Source organism: Enoplosus armatus, chromosome 14 (assembly GCF_043641665.1).
Source record: "Enoplosus armatus isolate fEnoArm2 chromosome 14, fEnoArm2.hap1, whole genome shotgun sequence".
Classification (NCBI taxonomy): Eukaryota; Metazoa; Chordata; class Actinopteri; order Centrarchiformes; family Enoplosidae; genus Enoplosus; species Enoplosus armatus.
The window spans coordinates 559,640-578,697 of record NC_092193.1 but is presented as its reverse complement, the minus strand read 5'-3'; the positions used below and the strand labels follow the sequence as shown (position 1 = coordinate 578,697).

At 44.5% G+C, this 19,058-nt stretch overlaps 1 protein-coding gene across 1 annotated transcript; it reads right to left on the bottom strand.

Moving 5' to 3' along the window:
• Positions 1-571: 571 nt before the first annotated feature.
• Positions 572-18,746, bottom strand: pex5lb (peroxisomal biogenesis factor 5-like b). Its single transcript, XM_070918489.1, has 13 exons — positions 18,642-18,746; positions 14,764-14,878; positions 12,449-12,733; positions 9,881-9,998; positions 9,395-9,482; positions 8,982-9,080; positions 5,504-5,623; positions 4,003-4,146; positions 3,268-3,338; positions 2,421-2,633; positions 1,836-2,001; positions 1,205-1,362; positions 572-770 (listed from the first exon to the last, which is right to left on the bottom strand). Exons 1-13 carry the CDS (start codon positions 18,711-18,713, stop codon positions 572-574), a joined length of 1,848 nt encoding a protein of 615 aa, XP_070774590.1. The 5' UTR covers positions 18,714-18,746.
• Positions 18,747-19,058: the final 312 nt, after the last annotated feature.

Here is a 19,058-nt window from a genome sequence, read left to right as displayed (position 1 = left end):
TCATGTGTATCATGTCACATGGTTCCTTCAGTTTAATGTAGAATCACCTTGTTTACTGACTGTTTCCAGTGGAGGGCTTTTAAAGAGGAAAACATGCAGGAAGAGAAACAGGAAACAGTTTACAGAAAGTTTAAAGAGAGACTTTGCTGATCTCCGGTGGTTCAATTCTAACGCAACTTGTTGCAGTGATGTAAAGTGTACTCCAGGATGTGTCAGTACACTGTGACATCACTGGTGGGTGTGGTTACAGGACCTGAAACAAACTCTGTTCAGTCTGCTGCACTTTAAATGAAGACTTTATAAACTCATATTCTGGACTTTTTGAAATGGAGTTAAAAACCTTGGAGGACTTTTTAAAGACCTTCAGATGCCCTGAACAAACGCAGCTTCACTGATCATCACACATAAACGTGTTCTCGCAGGAAGCTAAAGGGTTGTGCTGTTATATTGCGAAGGACTTTCCTGCAGCCGTCGTCGTGTCTTTGGTTTCAAACCAAACTGTCCAACCGGTCTCCACCTCTGGGAGACATCACACCCATCAGACAAGCTCCAGTCCAGCCAGGTGACCCCGTCAGATGTCGCCCACGTCGAAGGCCCTCATCAGCAGGTCCAGGTCCCCGACGTTGGCGGCCTGGAACAGCTCAGGTCGGTCCATCATGGAGATGGCGATTCGCAGGGCGGCCCAGATGTTAGCCGACATCTGCTGGTGGCTGCAGCGCTGAGTCCGCCTCTGCTGGTTCAGAGCCGTCAGGAAGTTACTGACCGCCTCCCTGCAGGACCAGACCAAGATCATAAAAGATCTACTGTAAGCATGCTAGAAAAGCAAACTGAATTCATTTGTTTAAAATTGCATTATGTGAGTTTTGATCACTTGAAAGATATAAAACAGAGACGTCAAACAGCTAAAATAATGTCCAGACCGTCACAGATGTGAACAGCTGTTTTAAAGATCTATCAGATCTATCGGATCTATCTTTGTCTGTGACAGTAAACTGAATATTTATTAAGACTTTAGAGTAGAAGATGATTCTGAGTCTGACTGTTAAAATGAATTCAACATGGAAGTAAATAATACAAATACTTCAATTCTCATTTTCACACTTTCAAAGCCTTCTTATTTATTTCATTGTCACATAAATATTGTATATTGTATGAACTGCCTGGAGTTTCCACCAGGCCCTGGTCACATTGTGGACTGTGCTACCTGTGAGCTCCCAGGTTGATGCAGCTAATCCCCAGGTTGTATCTGGACCGGATGAATCCGGGCTGCAGCTCCAGAGCTCTGGTGTACGCCTCCACCGCCTCCTCACTGCGGTCGCCGTTCGCCAACGTGGCACCCAGACGGTTCCACAGCAGGTAGTCCTGCAGAGGAGCAGACAGGAAGTTAACGCCATGTCATCGGACCACAGCCAGGTGAAGGGCCCACCCACCTGGTGATCCAACATGTGGAGCTTCACTCGCGACGTTAAATAGTGTCAATGTGACGTTGTAGTCTGTTGTAGTTTGTTGTAGTTTTTTGTTGTAGTTTGTTGTAGTCTGTTGTAGTTTTTTGTAGTCTGTTGTAGTCTGCTGTAGTCTGCTGTAGTCTGTTGTAGTTTGTTGTAGTTTTTTGTTGTAGTTTGTTGTAGTTTTTTGTTGTAGTTTGTTGTAGTCTGTTGTAGTTTTTTGTAGTTTGTTGTGTGTTACCTGTGTGGTGTGTGTGTGTTACCTGTGTGTGTGTGTGTGTGTGTGTGTGTGTGTGTGTGTTACCTGTGTGTGTGTGTGTGTGTATGTGTGTGTGTTACCTGTGTGTGTGTGTGTGTGTGTGTGTGTGTGTGTGTGTGTGTGTGTGTTACCTGTGGTCTGACAGACAGCGCTGCAGTAAAAGCTTCCACAGCCTTGTTGAAGTCGGAGCTGAGGTTGAAGAGGACTCCCAGTCCGGTCTGAAGATCTGGATCTACACAGTCCAGATTCAACAGAGCCGCATCCTGGAAAAGGAGCAGCACGTCCTGCACCTCAGACCTGTGCGCGCGCACACACACACACACACACACACACACACACACACACACACACACACACACACACACACGTGTTCTGGTGAATGTTGTTTTGTGACTCTGTTGTAATCTCTGGTCTGAAACAGTTCAGTCCATCACAGCTTCAGCAGAGGAGTCAACTACAAGTCCCAGAAATCATTGCTGGAAGAACCATCCAATCAGAGTGACGCTCGAGGTTTTGATCTTTGAAGAATTCGTCGGATAAATTCAGAAATTTAAATCAAGCGTACTGATTATGACAACAGTGATGTCACAGCTCTGGATGAAGTTGTCTCCTAGCAACGGCAGCTGAGACTCATGGGTACTGTAGTATTTAGACCAAACAGTTGACTAGAGACCTTGGTTTCCTGAACCGATCTAACATCCCTCAGGTGTTCGTACCTGGCTGGTGTGGAGGTGTGGGGGCCCCTGCGAGGTGTGGCCGGGGAGCCCTGTAGCGGGCTCCTGCGGTCCAGGACCAGGTGTTTGTATCGGGGGTTGTGACTGATCCAGCGGCGCAGAGCGTCGCAGGCCTCCCGCTGCATACTGCTGTTGGTGAAGCTGACGGCGAGTGCCATGAGAGCCGGTAGGTTGTTGGGGCGGAGCTCCAGACACCTGCAGCAGGTGACACAGGTTAGCTTCTCTCTGCTAGCAGCAGTTAGCACAGCTGACACTAACTCAACAGACATTTAATAAAAGTTTCAATAGAAGTTTTAATAGAAGTTACAGAAATCTACAATGTTATAGTCTCATAGAACATCACAAGAGTTTATGATTCATTGAATATCTTCCACTACAGTAAACATCAGTCCAGAACTTCTTATTTATATATTTATATATTAGCGACTTTATAATAACTCTCTGTGTACATTCAGGTGTTCATAATGAAGTCGAAACGAGAGAAAAGATATCAACATGACAGAAGACTGTTTTAATAAAGAGGAACAGATTCATTAAACGACATGTTTTAATACGAATGTAAGAATTTCACAATCAAAGAGTTAAAACTTTATTTAAATGGTACTTTAAAGTAACTACTGAGCATTTGAGTTTGTTGAATTATTTGTTATTATCTGTATGTTTCTCTTTATTCGTCCAGTGTTTTATTTAAAGTCAAGAAATGAATAAGTCTAAACTGTAAAAGTCATTTTAGGTTCAGTATACTAAGATGAAACTATTAACTAACATCTGTCTGTTTCGTCTCCTGTTGTAATGAAATAAACAAGCTTGACTTTGTTTTTAGTCTGACCTCTGCAGTGACACGATGGCGGCCTGTTCGTTCTCGTTCTCAGCCTGAGTCATTCCTAAAACCTGCCACGCCTGAAAACACACGAAGAAGAGTCACTTAGAAACACGAACAACTGTGTGAGAAAGCATCTGTCTGCAGCCTGAGACGTCACAGAGCTTCACATTCTGTTGTTTTTACACTTGATCAAATATTCAGCAGTTTACTGACTCTCTTCTTCTGCAGCAGCAGCCGAGGCTCATGGGTAATGTAGTATTTAGAGCCGTCCACCAAACTGACAGAGAGAACCTGATTGGTTCAAATGGTGGTCAGAACATGAAATATAATCTGCTTCAATCATCCGGAGAGTCCTGAGTTGGTCCTGAGGACCAACACGGAGCAGATCAGTCAGGAACCAGAAACCAGTAGCTCCTCCCATAAAGTCATGACATCACTTCCTGCCACAGCCTTCTGTAACTCAATACAACCTCTCATTCAGTTTCTGTGTGCCACCATCAGACCTGTAACACCGTCAGACACCAGGTTTAATAAACTACAGCATCAGGCCAAGAAAAGAATGTTTAAATACGAATATAACAATTACAAAATCAAAGAGTTCAAACTTTATTAAAATAATAAAAGTAACTACTGAGTGTTTCATTTAAAGTTTCCTTTTGTGTTTTCAAATGCATGAATAAAGAGGTGAAGCAGGTCTGAGCGGGAGGAGACATATTAACTCATGTACAGGTTCAGGGTCACCTCAGAGTCCTGCGGGTCCTGTAAGATGGCGGCCTCCAGCAGCAGGACGGCAGCGTTCAGGTCTCCCTCCCGCGCTTTCTCCTGACCCTCGGCGAAGGCGCTGGGCCAGTCTCTGTACGGGTTGTTGGTGTTGAAGTAGTAACCCTGCACAAGACAAACAGCAGCTCTTTAATCTGGCAGACATCAGACCACGTTCCCGTGTGACGTCAGGGGTCATTACTTCAGGTCAACACGATGTGAGGAGTTCCTCTTTTCTTTAACATTTACATCCAGCAGGCCAAACTTTACAAAACAGGACAATTATTTAGTAGTCGATTATTCTGCTAATTATTTTGTCAATTAATCAAGGAATTGTTTGGTTTTTAAAATCAGAAAACAATGAAAAACCACCACAAATTTCATCTAAAGACATCAACTTGTTTATTATAATGTTAAGACGAGGAAAGCGGCAGATCCTCACATCTGAGAAACTGAAACAATCATTTATTATTAAAATAGTTGAGGCTCAGAGGCTGAACTATGTGGACCTCTGCTTGTGTCTGTTTCAATAATCAAGCGCAAGAAAAACACAATCAGCCGGCGGTGCTGACACAGCGGATTGTGAGCTGTAGTCTCGGGGAGCCGGTCTTCACTTCTTCGATTGTGCTTCAGCTCTTGTGATGTATATTTGTGTCTGGTCCAACACCTGGCTGATGGAGCAGCACGCCGTCATCGTCACATGATCCAGGTGTATTTTATGTTTTTCTTCTTTGAGAATTCTTTCAACACGATTCGCCTCAAACTGTCCAACAAAAGAAGCAACGAGGGTCAATAAAACAAGTGAAGAAGAAGAGTCGCTCTGTGCCGTGAACAGATGTTTGATAACGTGACGACGTCAGAGCGGCTTCACCTCCGTCACCGCGGTGATGTAACACCTGAGCGGAGGAGGGATTACTGCAGGATTACTGATCTCAGGTCAGAGGATTAAAACTACAGATTAATGCTGACAAACATCCATCTCAGTAATAATCTGTCATTAATAACCGCCTCTCGTCGGACTCAACTGACTCCTACAAGGGAGAAGTGCATGCTGGGAAAATCAGTACAATTCATTTGTCCCTGAGACAGCAGCTCACCTGGACTTCATCATCAGCCGGTGGAGGGTCTACATGTCTGGTGCTGGTGGGTCGGCGTGGTGCCATATTCTGTCCAAACCAGTGTAGAACTTCAAAATAAAAATATAGCTTAGGTCTCACGTCGGGATCCGGTCTCAAATTCGGCAGATCAGACGGGGGTAGGCCGGGTTCAGGTCTCAGTTTTCGGCTCGTGCAGAACTCTAATCCTCGCACTTTGAAAATGTGAGATCAAATTCTCCAGCAGATAATAACAGCTTTGAGCCAGCTGGTTGTTGTTGATGTGAAATGCATGCTGGGATACAAGAACGCAGACTGAGACAGGCCTCGTGTTTGAAGGGCCGAGGGGTCAACGTTACAGGGATAGGGTTTGTGAGTTTTGAACGTACCTTCTCCGCAGGTGAGACGGTGGGTGGGATTGGCCCCTGGCCCTCAGACTCCTCCAGCCAGTTCCTGCGAGCGAGCTCCTCCCACTCCGCCTGCATCTTGTCCCAGAACTCCGTGTCCGACTGAAACAACAACAACACACTCATTCAGAGGTTCGCTCACCACAGACAGACGATAAAGCAGAGGAGGAGACATCCTGACTTTTACTCCAAAAACACTGGATCCTACATTTCCCATAATGCACCTGGATGCGTCTCATTAGAGTCTTTAAACTCCACATGATGTTTGATCAGGTTTCTTTAACTTCAACAACAGAACGTGGAGCTCTGTGATTGGCTGTGTGGTGGTGAAATGCACCCTGGGAGTTTGAGATGACTTGTCTCCTTCATGTTCATCGTTACTGCAGGAAACTCACTTCATCAGTCGAGTCCACGTCAGACTGGAGTCTCTCCTGAGCTCAGAGTGCAGCTGTATAATGTAGGAATTCAAATACTGGATCAGGACTCAGACTGAGTCCATTATTAAGTACTCAGCAGGAGGGAAACGCTGTCAGGCCTCTTCACCTTAACTTCACCTCCTCCAAACAGAGACCAGGCTTTCAGCTCAGTCCTATTTGTTTCCTGTTGGATTAAGAAAGCTGCAGTTTTGGACCAGAACGTCTCGACAGAAAGGCTGTCAGAGCCAATCAGCTTCAGACAGGAAACAAACCAGCAGACAGAGGCATATGGAAAAGTACCGGAAGGAAACTGAGGAGCACTGCATTAACATCTAGCCAGAGGACGGTTGTTCCTCCAGACCCCCAGGACCCCAAAAGTTAAGAAACGAGCTCCACTGAAGTACAGCAGTATCATTATCAGCTGATCTCGTGGCTCATTCTTGTGTCAAAATCTAGTTTTAAGACCTTTATACTTTTTCTTCGTTGAGCTCAAACTAACTGACAGAGAATCTGATCTGGGACCTGTTGTTATTCACAGAAGTACAGGCTCATAATGAAGCTGCCATGTGAAGTCTGCTGTACGTGCTGTACTTGAGGTGAAGGGTACAAACACAATGCACAGGGGGGCAGGTGGGGGCTGGAGATGGGGGTTGATAAGGCACTGACGTGTGAAGACTCAGATAAATCCTGAAAGATTCTGCTGTAAAGTGTTGGAATGTAAAAGCCGTAACCAGAGCACATCCTGTCTAAGAACAAAGCTCAGATAGCCTCCGCTAGCTTTTAACTAAAGTTATCTGTAATGGAAAAATACCAATTTTGACAAAGCAGCATTTTGATAATCCTCACAAAACTTGAGGCAGCAGCGAATTCCAGTCAGGATGAAGAATAAAGGTGAGACTTAGTCCGACTAGCTTAGCATAGCATCAGTAACCATCTCACCTTCTGACTCAGGAGTCCAAGTAATGAGGTGCGTTTAACATTCTCACATTTAAAACGCAGTAACTAGTATCTGTGTCTTCTAGGCGTCATGTGGTCTCAACCATGGATGTTAAATGAAGTCATCTGTCTCACAGCGAGCTGCTGGCCTCTGCTGGCCCCCTCTGGCTTAAAGAGGGTCAGTTATTGTACATTTTGTTGAGCATGAAGCTCTAAAATCTGATTTGGAAGTTTTGTGAAATGATTTTTGAAAAATGTTGAATTTTTGTGGTAAATACACAACACACTACACTCTGGATCTGGTTTATGTTAATTAGTAATAATAAAGAAATCATCATCTGTAACATGTCATAAAATAATGTTCTATATGATACTATTATAATATAACTGATGAAACTAATGCTGGTGTGTTTCTGGTTTAAGGAACATTGAGATTATTAATGAAAGATAAAAACTAACCAGCTGAACACATGAACTAGATTTAAAACTGTCTCCTGTCAGTCACACGGTGTTGACCTCTGAGAGATTAAAACACCTGCAGCTAAATTCAGAAACTGTCAGCTGTGATGAGGAAGAGCTTTCAATCAGCGTCTCGTCAATCAGACGAGTTCACTGAGCCGAGCTGACGGGACTGAAGAGCAGAACACGAACTCATCGACACGAGAGACTCAAATTAAATATCTGACAGAGAAAATCTGCACTTCAATCACTGAGCGGTTAGTTCACTTCACCTCCTCCAGTCTGAATCAAACCATTATATAAACCACCATCATCTACCATCCTGAGCCGTCCTGGACCGTCCTGAGCCACCCTGAACTGTCCTGGACCGTCCTGAGCCATCCTGAGCTGTCCTGAACTGTCCTGGACCGTCCTGAGCCATCCTGAACTGTCCTGAACTGTCCTGAACTGTCCTGAACTGTCCTGGGCCATCCTGAACTGTCCTGAACTGTCCTGGGCCGTCCTGAACTGTCCTGAACTGTCCTGAACTGTCCTGAACTGTCCTGGACTGTCCCGAACTGTCCTGAACCAGGTCCTTCAGTTCTCTTCTGCTCTTCCTCTCTGATGTTCAGATTGAGACCTTTCTTATGTCGGTACAATAACTATGAAGCAACAGCCAGCAGCTGTTAGCTTAGCTTAGCATAAAGACTGGAAACAGGGGGAAGCAGCTAGCCTGGCTCTGTCTTTATCTTTATATAAAACAACAAAGCTCAGACAGGAAGCTGCGTCTCATTCAATGATCTCCTTCAAGCTGGAAAACACAAAAAAAAACAAAAATTGGGCTCTTTGATTGGACAGCGACACCTGGTGGCCACAAGTCATCACAGCAGCTTCAGTAGTAATGTAACACCTGTTGGATCAGAACTGCAAGAGGGAGTTCTGAGAAACCCGTCATCACCACCAAAACCCCAGTTCTCCTCATCATCACCTTCATCAGTGGCATCCACTCTAGAAGGGCGTATGTAAGTTAAAGGAAACAGTTGTGTCTGTGTGGGGCTTTTAAGGAAGTCGTCGTCATCATCATCATCATCATCATCACATTTAAATAAAAATACAAAAAACAAATAAACTGACCAACAAATGTGTTGAGCTGAGAACTCGCAGCTCTGTGGGCTGATAATGTCTCATTTAGTCAGATGTGAAAACTGATCCTGAGTCTGCTGAGTGTCATTAATCTGAGTTCTCAGAGGAGGCTCAGATGACAGGAAGTACACAGTACTGATCTCTGATCAGCAACAAACTGATGATATCTGTTTCTGAAGATCAGCTGATATCTGACACATCGTGTGTGTGTGTGAGAGTGTGTGAGTGAGTGTGTGAGAGTGTGTGTGTGAGAGTGTGTGTGTGAGAGTGAGTGTGTGTGTGTGTGTGTGTGTGTGTGTGAGAGTGTGTGAGTGAGTGTGTGTGTGTGTGTGTGTGAGAGTGAGTGTGTGAGAGTGTGTGTGAGAGTGAGTGTGTGCGTGTGTGTGTGTGAGAGTGTGAGAGAGAGAGTGTGTGTGTGTGTGTGTGTGTGTGTGTGTGTGTGTGTGTGTGTGTGTGTGTGAGTATGTGTGTGTGTGTGTGTGTGAGTGTGAGTGTGAGTGTGTGTGTGTGTGTGTGTGTGTGTGTACCTCAACAGCAGCCTTCGCTCTAACAAACTCGTCCTCCAGAGACTCTTTTCTGGCCAGCAGGGAACGAGTCCGTCTGCGCTGTCTGGACGCCCCACAGTCCTGAAAACACACACACACACAAACACACACACACACACAAACACACACATATACACACACACACACACACACACACACACACACACACACACACACACACACCGTCAATCTGACAGTAAAGTCAAACACCAACAGACACACAAAGTCAAAGTCGTATTTAAAGAGACATTAAACACCTGAACTGACCACCAGCTCTGACTGTCTGCAGGGAACTTTCCATTATCCCAGGCCCCCTGAACTACACACAGTACTCTAGTCAGGATGAAGTACTACAGTATAAATACCAGCAGTAGTAATGTGGTGGGTGACAGCACCTGTGTTGAAGATATGAAGTCGAGATCATCGAAGCTGTGGACGTCGAAGGAGTTCTTTGTCAGAGGATCAGTTTTAAACTCTGCAGACCTGAAAGAACGACACACAAACCTGTTATCAGACTTAGAGCCGTGTCAGCGCCCCCGACAGGCTTCAACGTTCACTACGACCACAAACACAACAAACAACATCCTGATGATCCATCTTCTCTGAGGCCCGCTCACTCTGTCAGAACTGCATCGGCTGGTCCAACAGCTTCGGAAACCCCCCCCCCACATCAGATTAGGGGGTCTGTGTGCAGCCATTTCTGTAACCAATGATCTGACATCACACCCACTTCCCGCTGTGATTGGCCAGCTGAGGTGGACACTTTGGATGTGTTCAGGAAAGACTGTGTGCTCTGTTAACTGGTCAGTAGACCACGTCCACATTAATCTGGTCTCAGGGATCAGCTGTGGTTTAACTCGCTGTTCTTTGGTTATATTTACCACAGCAGTTCACTGGAGGAGTGATGGGAGGTGCATCTCTTCTCGTATCTCTTACGTCCTCCGTCCTCCATGTCCAGGTTCACCTCGTCCCATTTGTCCAGAGGAGACGACAGACTGACTGTGAACACAACATCGACAAGATGCTTCAGCTCTGAATAATCACTGTCTGGAACAGGACACAGAGGTGAAACAGGAAGTTCAATTCTCATCACAGTAAAAGCTCAGATTAAAGTCAGCCTTTTTACTCACAACTGACTGAGTTCAAAGCTTTTAACCAAATGAACATCAACACGAGGAGAAGCAGAGAGACGTATGTAAAGTGTTTCAGTTATCTACAGCATGGAGACGCTGCAGCTGTGACTTGATTGGTTTGTTGGAGTGACGGTTAACTGCAGACAGCAAGTCAACAATCAGACCACAAACGCATCATCACATTAAAGTCTGCAGTCGCCAACCAGCTGTGTGATTTTCTACATGACAATAAGTTGCTTGAGGACTTTCAGTCAGGTTTCAGAGCTCATCATAGCACAGAGACAGCACTGGTGAAAGTTACAGATGACCTTCTAACTGCATCAGACAGAGGACTTGTCTCTATACTTGTTTTGTTAGATCTTAGTGCTGCATTCAACACCATTGACCATCATATCCTATTACAGAGACTGGAACATTCAATTGGCATCAAAGGAACCGCACTAAACTGGTTTAAGTCGTATTTATCAGATCGATCTCAGTTTGTACATGTTGATGAATCCTCCATGTACGCCAAAGTCAGTCATGGAGTTCCACAAGGTCCTGTGCTTGGACCAATACTATTCACCTTATATATGCTTCCTTTAGGAGATATTATTAGAAAACACTCCATACATTTTCATTGCTATGCGGATGATACCCAGCTATATTTATCAATCAAGCCAGAAGAACCTCATCAGTTAGCCAACCTCCAAGCATGCCTTAAGGACATAAAGACCTGGATGACCTGCAATCATCTGATGTTGAACTCGGACGAGACAGAAGTTATTGTTCTTGGCCCTGAACACCTAAGAAACACAGTATCTAAGGATATTGTTACCCTAGATGGCATTGCCCTGGCCTCCAGCGCCACCGTGAGGAATCTCGGAGTTGTCTTTGATCAGGACATGTCCTTTAACTCCCACGTAAAACAAACTTCAAGGACTGCCTTCTTTCACCTCCGTAACATTGAAACATCAGGAAGATCCTGTCTCAAACAGATGCAGAAAAATGAGTCCATGCATTTGTCACGTCTAGGCTGGATTATTGCAATTCCTTATTATCAGGCTGTCCCAATAAGTCCCTGAGGACTCTCCAGCTGATCCAGAATGCTGCTGCACGTGTACTGACAGGAACCAGGAAAAGAGATCATATTTCTCCTGTGTTAGCTTCGCTGCACTGGCTCCCTGTAAAATCTAGAACAGAGTTTAAAATCCTTCTCCTGACCTACAAAGCTCTTACTGGTCAGGCATCATCATATCTTAAAGAGCTCATAGTACCCTATTACCCCACTAGAGCACTCCACTCCCAGATTGCAGGGCTGCTTGTGGTTCCTAGAGTCTCCAAAAGCAGAACAGGAGCCAGAGCCTTCAGCTATCAAGCTCCTCTCCTGTGGAATCGGCTCCCAGTTTGGGTTCGGGAGGCAGACACACTCTCTACTTTTAAGAGTAGGCTTAAAACTTTGCTTTTTGATAACGCTTATAGTTAGGGCTGGCTCAGGCCTGTCTGGACCAGCCCCCTAGTTATGCTGCTATAGGCCTAGTCTAGGCTGGGGCACTTCCCATGATGCACTGAGCTTTCCTCCTCTCCCTCTTCATCTTTGCACATTCATCTCCCTCCAATGCATGTTACTAACTTTATATCTTCCCGGAGTTTCTTTGTGCTTTGTCGTCTCGCAGGTTGCTGTGGATCGTGGTCCTGGTACGCCTGGGTGCTGCTGCCATGGGCCTGCCTGACTCTCATCACTACAGTTATTATGTTTAGTCGTAGTTCTGTTACTATTAAAGCTGTTATTGCTATTATTAATCTCAGCTATTATTACAGATGTAACTACTATTATCAGTCATATTTCCAGAATTATTATTATCATAGCCGCTATGGCTACTGCTAGTGCTGCCATTTATCTCTGCCTGTCTGCTTGTCTGCCTGTCTGTCTGTCTGTGTCTCTACGTCTATCTCTCTCTCTCTGTCTCTTTCTGTCTGTCTATCTATCTGTCCCCCCCCCCCCTCTCTCTCTGTCTCTCCAACCCAACCGGTCAAAGCAGATGATTTTTTGGGGAGTTTGTCTTCCTCTGAATCAAGGCTCTAGGGTTTTCAAAGCCTGACTCTGTGAATTCACATTCAAAGCTCTGACATATCAGAGCTTATCATCTTATTAAGGAGTTGATGCTAACATGTTAGCAAACAGCTGCCTACTACACAGAGCAACATGATCACCATATTGAGGAGTCAATGATTACTTGTGGAGTTCATCAGGGTTCTCTTCTTGGTCCTTTATATTTTAAAGGCAGCTGAACAATCTGTGAACTCAACATCAGACATGTGAATTATCTGCAGTACCTGAGTCCAGGGAGTTCCTCTCAGGTGTTCTGGGACTGGCGGGCAGGTGTTCCACCTCCACCTGGATCAGCTCCGTCTCATCAGGTCTTGTCCGGCGTCGAGGGCTCCTCGAGCTGCCCTTCCTCCTCAGAGGGCTCCTCCTCTGGTCCTTGTTACTGCTGCTGCCACTGACACTATTACTGCCACGACTACCACCATTACTGCCCCCGCTGCTGCCCCCGCTGCTGCCCCCACTGCTCTCCCCCGGCTCACTGAGGTCCACCAGGTCCAGAGCTGTGGACAGAACTGCAGGACAACAGGATGGAGGGTTAATGTGTGTTAATGCTGCTAACAGTGTTTCCAGACAAGTGATCCTGAACCTCTGACTTTATTTAACCAGACGCAGAAGAAAAAATATTTTGGGATTAAGTTATCTCAACCTGACATGTTAAACTTGAATTACAGATGTAAACACACACAATACAGTTAAACAGCAACACAAACTACGTCCTCCACGATCCTCCAGGTGAACCAACACAACCTGAACATTAAAACCTATTTTTTACAGGCCTGTTGGATCAGACTGATTTAAGTTTAGCAGGCGGGCGTTCCTAATAAAGTGGCCACTGAGTGTACGTTCATGTAGTTTATAGCTTGATGTATTTACCAGTTTGCACTTTTAATAATATTTGTGTTTGTTTTAACTCGTGTGTATTTTTTTGGCGTAATTTGATCTCAGAAGTTCTTGATCTCTAGATTTCCTGAATAAATAAAGTATAACGGACTATCTGGGTTTCAGAGATTGTTGGCTGTAACACTGTAAACAGGCCTTTTGTGTTTGTTGTGTTGTTTAATCTTTAACAATGAGCCTGTTATTGATTGTTCACACGTCCAATAATCGCTTAAGGAAACGTCATGAAATTTGAATCCCTATGTTCACAGCAATGTTCAGATGGACTGATTCTCACACGGCGCCACATAGTTTGGTCCACTGCATCATAAATGTGAAAACCTGCAGTCAGAACTGTTGACTGCGTTTGTATTTGAGCTCTATAATCAATAAAGAAGAAGAATATTAGATTAGGTGCTCATTTACAGATGTATTATATTCATTCCTGGTCTGAACTGAGCTCATTCACAGTGACCTTTAAAACATGAAACATGATTCCAGTTTGATCAGCTGCTGTCTCTTTTAGTCTTTCAGTTTCTGAGATGTGGAGAGTTTATTTTAATGAACATACAGAAACCAACAAACAGAGCAGAGTCAGTTCAAGATAATGAATGTGAGGAGGAGGAGGAGGAGGAGGAGGAGCAGACAGGAGGACCGAGCAGGGCAGAGGTGTTAATTAACGGCTGGTGTACCTGCTGAGTCGGAGGTGACAGATGGGCACAGAGGAGAAGGAGGACGGCCAAGGACACAAAGTTAGAGGAGGACAGGAAGAGAGAGGAGAGCAAAGAGAGGAGGGAGAAAACAGAGAAAGAGAGGGGGAGGTCAGAGGGGGAGAAGAGAGGAGGTTAGAGGAGGACACGAGGAGAAAGGGAAGCTGGACAGGAACACAGAGATTCAGGAGAATCGCAGAGGAAACATGAAAAGTTAGAAGAGAGACAGAAAGAAGAACGCAGAAGAAGAAGGAGGCCATTGAGTTCATTCTGCAGAGTGGATGCTGTTCAAGAGGAAAGTGAGGAAGAAGAGCGTGACTGTTAACTGAGTGTAAAAGCATTGAAGGGAAGATATTTGTCAAGTGTTAACTCAACCACTAACACTGTGGTCCAGACTGAAACATCTCGCCATCATCAGGTCAACATGCTAACCTCACTGTGTTTCCGCATGGCAGTGATTTGAGCTAAATGCTAACATCAACATGCAAACATGCTCACAGGGACAAGGCTAACCTGTGAATGTATAGCAGGTATAATGTTCACCACCTCAGGTTAGCGTGTTAGCATATGGATGGATGTTTCAGTCTCTACCAAAGAGGTGGGCCGATGTTAGCATCTGTCGAGTCACGCTGCTAGCGTGGCTAAAAATATGAGTTAACACCTGACAGAAATCTTTCCTTCAGTGCTTTTAAATTCAGGTGACACTCTTCCTCACATACTGTCTGCTGCTGCTAGCACGGCTCAGAGAGAGAATCAAGCAGTAAGTAAAATGACAGGCACCATCAGTCCCAGTTATCAGGTCTCTGCCAGTCCCAGTCAGCCAGTCTGCCTGTCAGAGAGGATTTATTGTTCCACCACCTGAGAGGATGGAGGGTGGAGCAGTGACCTCAGCTGGATAAAGAGGAGGACGAGGGAGACGGAGGGGGGTGAGGAGGTGATAATTAGCGGGAGTCTACCTGCTGTGTTGGAGGTGAGGGGTCGGGAGGAGGGGGCGTCGCTCCGGCTCTCCGACAGGAAGTCATCGATGGAGGGACTCAGCAGGGGTCGACTCTCCTGCTGCTCCCGGACCAGCTGGAGACCAAAACCACCAGAGACCAAAACCACAGAGTTACAGAGCAGAGACCAGAATGTGACTGGTTTAATTAATGTGATGGAGGATAATAACATCTTTATATACTAATACTGCAACTAATACTGCAAATATAGAAACAGTATTCACAACCCTTTGGAAGATTTCCTATTTTATTTATTTACAGCGTTTCTTTACTGCGCTCTACTGCGTTTCTTTACTGCGTTTCTTTTCTGAGCTCTACTGCGTTTCTTTACTGCGTTTCTTTTCTGAGCTCTACTGCGTTTCTTTACTGCGCTCTACTGCATTTCTTTACTGCGCTTCTTTACTGCGCTCTACTGCGTTTCTTTACTGCGCTCTACTGCGTTTCTTTACTGCGTTTCTTTTCTGAGCTCTACTGCGTTTCTTTACTGCGCTCTACTGCGTTTCTTTACTGCGCTGTACTGCGTTTCTTTACAGAGTTTCTTTACTGAGCTCTACTGCGTTTCTTTACTGCGTTTCTTTACTGCGTTTCTTTTCTGAGCTCTGCTGCGTTTCTTTACTGCGCTCTACTGCATTTCTTTACTGTGCTCTACTGCATTTCTTTACTGCGTTTCTTTACTGCGCTCTACTGCGTTTCTTCACTGCGTTTCTTTTCTGAGCTCTACTGCGTTTCTTTACTGCGCTCTACTGCATTTCTTTACTGCGTTTCTTTACTGCGCTCTACTGCGTTTCTTTACTGCGTTTCTTTTCTGAGCTCTACTGCGTTTCTTTACTGTGTTTCTTTACTGCGCTCTACTGCGTTTCTTTACTGAGCTCTACTGCGTTTCTTTACTGCGTTTCTTTACTGAGCTCTACTGCACTTATTTACTGCGCTCTACTGTGTTTCTTTACTGCGCTCTACTGCGTTTCTTTACTGCGTTTCTTTTCTGAGCTCTACTGCGTTTCTTTACTGCGCTCTACTGCGTTTCTTTACTGCGTTTCTTTTCTGAGCTCTACTGCGTTTCTTTACTGCGCTCTACTGCATTTCTTTACTGCGCTCTACTGCATTTCTTTACTGCGTTTCTTTACTGAGCTCTACTGCGTTTCTTTACTGTACTAATAATGAGAACTGATAATGTTGCCATGGAGACAGTGAGTTAACTGTGATCTACAACTTGAGCCCTGTTTCTTTGTCCTGTATTTGATTCCATGTAGTCACATGGTCTCCATCACAGCAGCTGAATCAGCTGTTAGCAGCTCCTGTCAGCAGTGTCCTCATGGACGGACAGACAACCATCACTGATCACTGAGACACTGCAGGAAACTTAAAAACAGGAGGATTCTCAGGCAGGTTCTGCAGTTAAGAGGAGCATCTTTGCCAGCAGTCAAATGTTTTGGCCAGTTAGGCCAGATTTCCTCTGAGACGTTTGATAAATACGATCTGACACTGATCTCTATCCAATCAAACTTTAATCTACTTTGATTTAATGATGTAAAACAATAAAACATAAAAACTTCCAAGGAGGGTGAATTCTTTTTATAGGCACTGTAGTCCATCTCTGCTGCTTACTAAAGGAAACTGTTAATAAAATGAAGACTGCAGAAAATCAGTATGCACAGGTCACATCATAAAAGGATAACTGGTTCAAACATGATGAAATGTTTCTACATGAGTCACAAACATGACCAAATCCTCTGCAGGTTGTGCTCTTTGTGCATTTTTAAAGCGTAAAGAATCATTTTGTGTTTGTGTGAAGCCTGGAAACCTTTTCAGAGAGCAGCAGAGGATTCAGTGATACAAATTTAATACTTAAATCCATTCATGAACACAGCTGCTGTCGATTTCACCGTTACAATCTCTTTAAATGTTTAATTCATCAGAGCTGCTGCTGACAGAAGCAAACAGGATGAACAGAGGAGGACTGAAAACAGCCGGAAGGAGTTTCAACACGGACTGACAATCTGAGAATCAACAGCGTCTGAAACCTCAGCGCAGAGCTGCGTCAGACTGTAACCTTCATGAAGAACTCAACTCAACACAGGAGAGATTTATGTTCATGTTCCTTAAGGCTTCATTCAGACAGCAGAGTCACAGAAAGAGCTGCACGCTCACATCATATTAAGTGGAGTTGCTGCTACAACGTTTAATGCTATGAAGTAAGAAAGACTTCTCTCAGGCTGCATCACTGATGGATTTTAAAACGTATTTTGCTGTTGAAGTCTAAATTATTGACCATCGTGAGCACAAAGGACACCTCCTCTCCTGTCTGGTGAATCTTACAATAAAATGTCTCGTCGATTTCATCAGTTCACGTTATCAGAGAGTGAATTCTGCTGCCTGTCCGAGTTTTTTAGTTCATTAAACAGATCTTATTTTCTTTGTGCAGAAGAGATGATAACTCGTTCAACCACCACGTCAGCAGACTGCTGTGTGCAACACCATGAAGTCTTCCAGCAGAGAGTCTGTTATCTACATTCGTAGGATTCATGGTGTGGAGATCAGGAGGCAGCAGGACGAGGACAGAGAGTCCCTGCTACCAGCTCTCCTGGGGTTATTGAAAGGCATTCTGGGAAACGTAGGACAAAGTACAACCTTTAATTCGCTGGTTCAGTCTGAGGCCAGATCTGTGTGTGTGTGTGTGTGTGTGTGTGTGTGTGTGTGTGTGTGTGTGTGTGTGTATGTGTGCTTTCCTAATCCTAATCCACACAGCCGTGTACGTCCACATGTCAACTGGAATATGCTTGTATTTAATCCTGTGAAAGAGCACAACAGCTCCACCATCCAGTAAAGAACATCCAGCCTCCGAACACCAATCAAATCTCACTTCATACAAACAGAACATAAAGACACTCATTTTAAATAAAACACAAACTGAAGCTGGTCCACCACAGAGACCTGGTTCACACACAGTTAGGACAGGAGGACATCAGACTGACACACCTGTTTGGACACTGTGGACACGTCACGTTAGCAACCGAGCTAACAAACTAGCCAAAAAAACTATTTATATCATCTAGCAAATAGTAAATCATGATTAAATTCTGCTTATAATGACAATCTATATTATATATACAGATTAGTTACTACTGCAACTCCAGGTTCTATGAGTATGGACGCTGCCCTCTGAGTCTCATTGGTTCCTTACATAGAAGAAGAAAAAGCTGTTTTTGGGAGCCAATGGTCCGTCTCAGTCCAGTTTATACACAAGGTGAGACGGAGGAGAGACTAAAGCTTCTTCAGTGCTAGGCTCTTCATATCTATACAGCCAACGTGGTTATGATTAAACAGTTGCTCTTAAAGTGCATCGGATGGATGCATTTAAATTACCAGCATGCCCCCTTGACCCCCCTAGAGGGTCCAAGGTCCACCCGCCACAGTCTCATAACATCCTGTGGGAAACACTGAGGTTATGAGGTGCACGTCAATGATTTAGTAATAAAGCATGTTTTATGGTCACTATGGGGCCTACTGAGTTTCCTTGTGCTCATTAATTAGTGGTTTAGAGTTTTGGGTTGAACTCGAGATGTCTGTAAAAACTGACCGTGCTGCCTGTCCTGATGGACCCTGTCGTAGAGGGGTGTCTAACAGATCTGTGCTAGAAAACTGATGATTCAAATATTATTATCTTTATCTTTGATTCCTCCTTCACTTCAACATGTTTCTGTCTGAGTGGAAACTAAACATGAAGCTGCAGGTTTGAGGCTCAAGCAAACAAGCAAAAATAAAAAAAAGAAGAGAACACAAAGGAAAAAGGAATCTCTGAGCAGTGCCAGATAACAAACAAGCGTGGTCATCATGCCAACCTTGGTTGTCACGGTGAGGAGGGGGTTTCCTTCTGAGGATGCCTTTTTACCAGGAAGCTCCTTCAGCACCATGGCAACGACCCTTTCCCCTTTCCCCTACAACAGGCAGATCGACAGGGTTCATTCATTCATTCAGGAGGTTTAGATTCACTCAGTCACTCCAGATCAGACGCAACTCACATCCCAACTTTTTATTTTGGAACCAAACTCTGGATGACTCTTAAAGTTTCTGAGGAGTAGAAAGTAGAAACAGTCAAACTGCCAACATGCTCAGTAGCAAGGCAGAATATAAACTACCAATCATATTAACCCATCATTACAATTAAAGTCATAAAGGAAAAAGACAGGATGACGGTGATGATGTCAGAATCTAGTTTTTCTCTGTTCCTCTTATAAAATATTGCTGTGTGATTTATA

Coding starts and splice junctions, on each gene's coding strand:
- pex5lb (XM_070918489.1), bottom strand. CDS start 18,713: ATGGTGCTGAAGGAGCTTCCTGGTAAAAAGGCATCCTCAGAAGGAAAC. Junction 9,999..12,448: donor GAGGAACTCCCTGGACTCAG/GTACTGCAGATA, acceptor TTGTGTTCACAG/TCAGTCTGTCGTCTCCTCTG. Junction 2,634..3,267: donor GCCATCGTGTCACTGCAGAG/GTCAGACTAAAA, acceptor CACCTGCTGCAG/GTGTCTGGAGCTCCGCCCCA.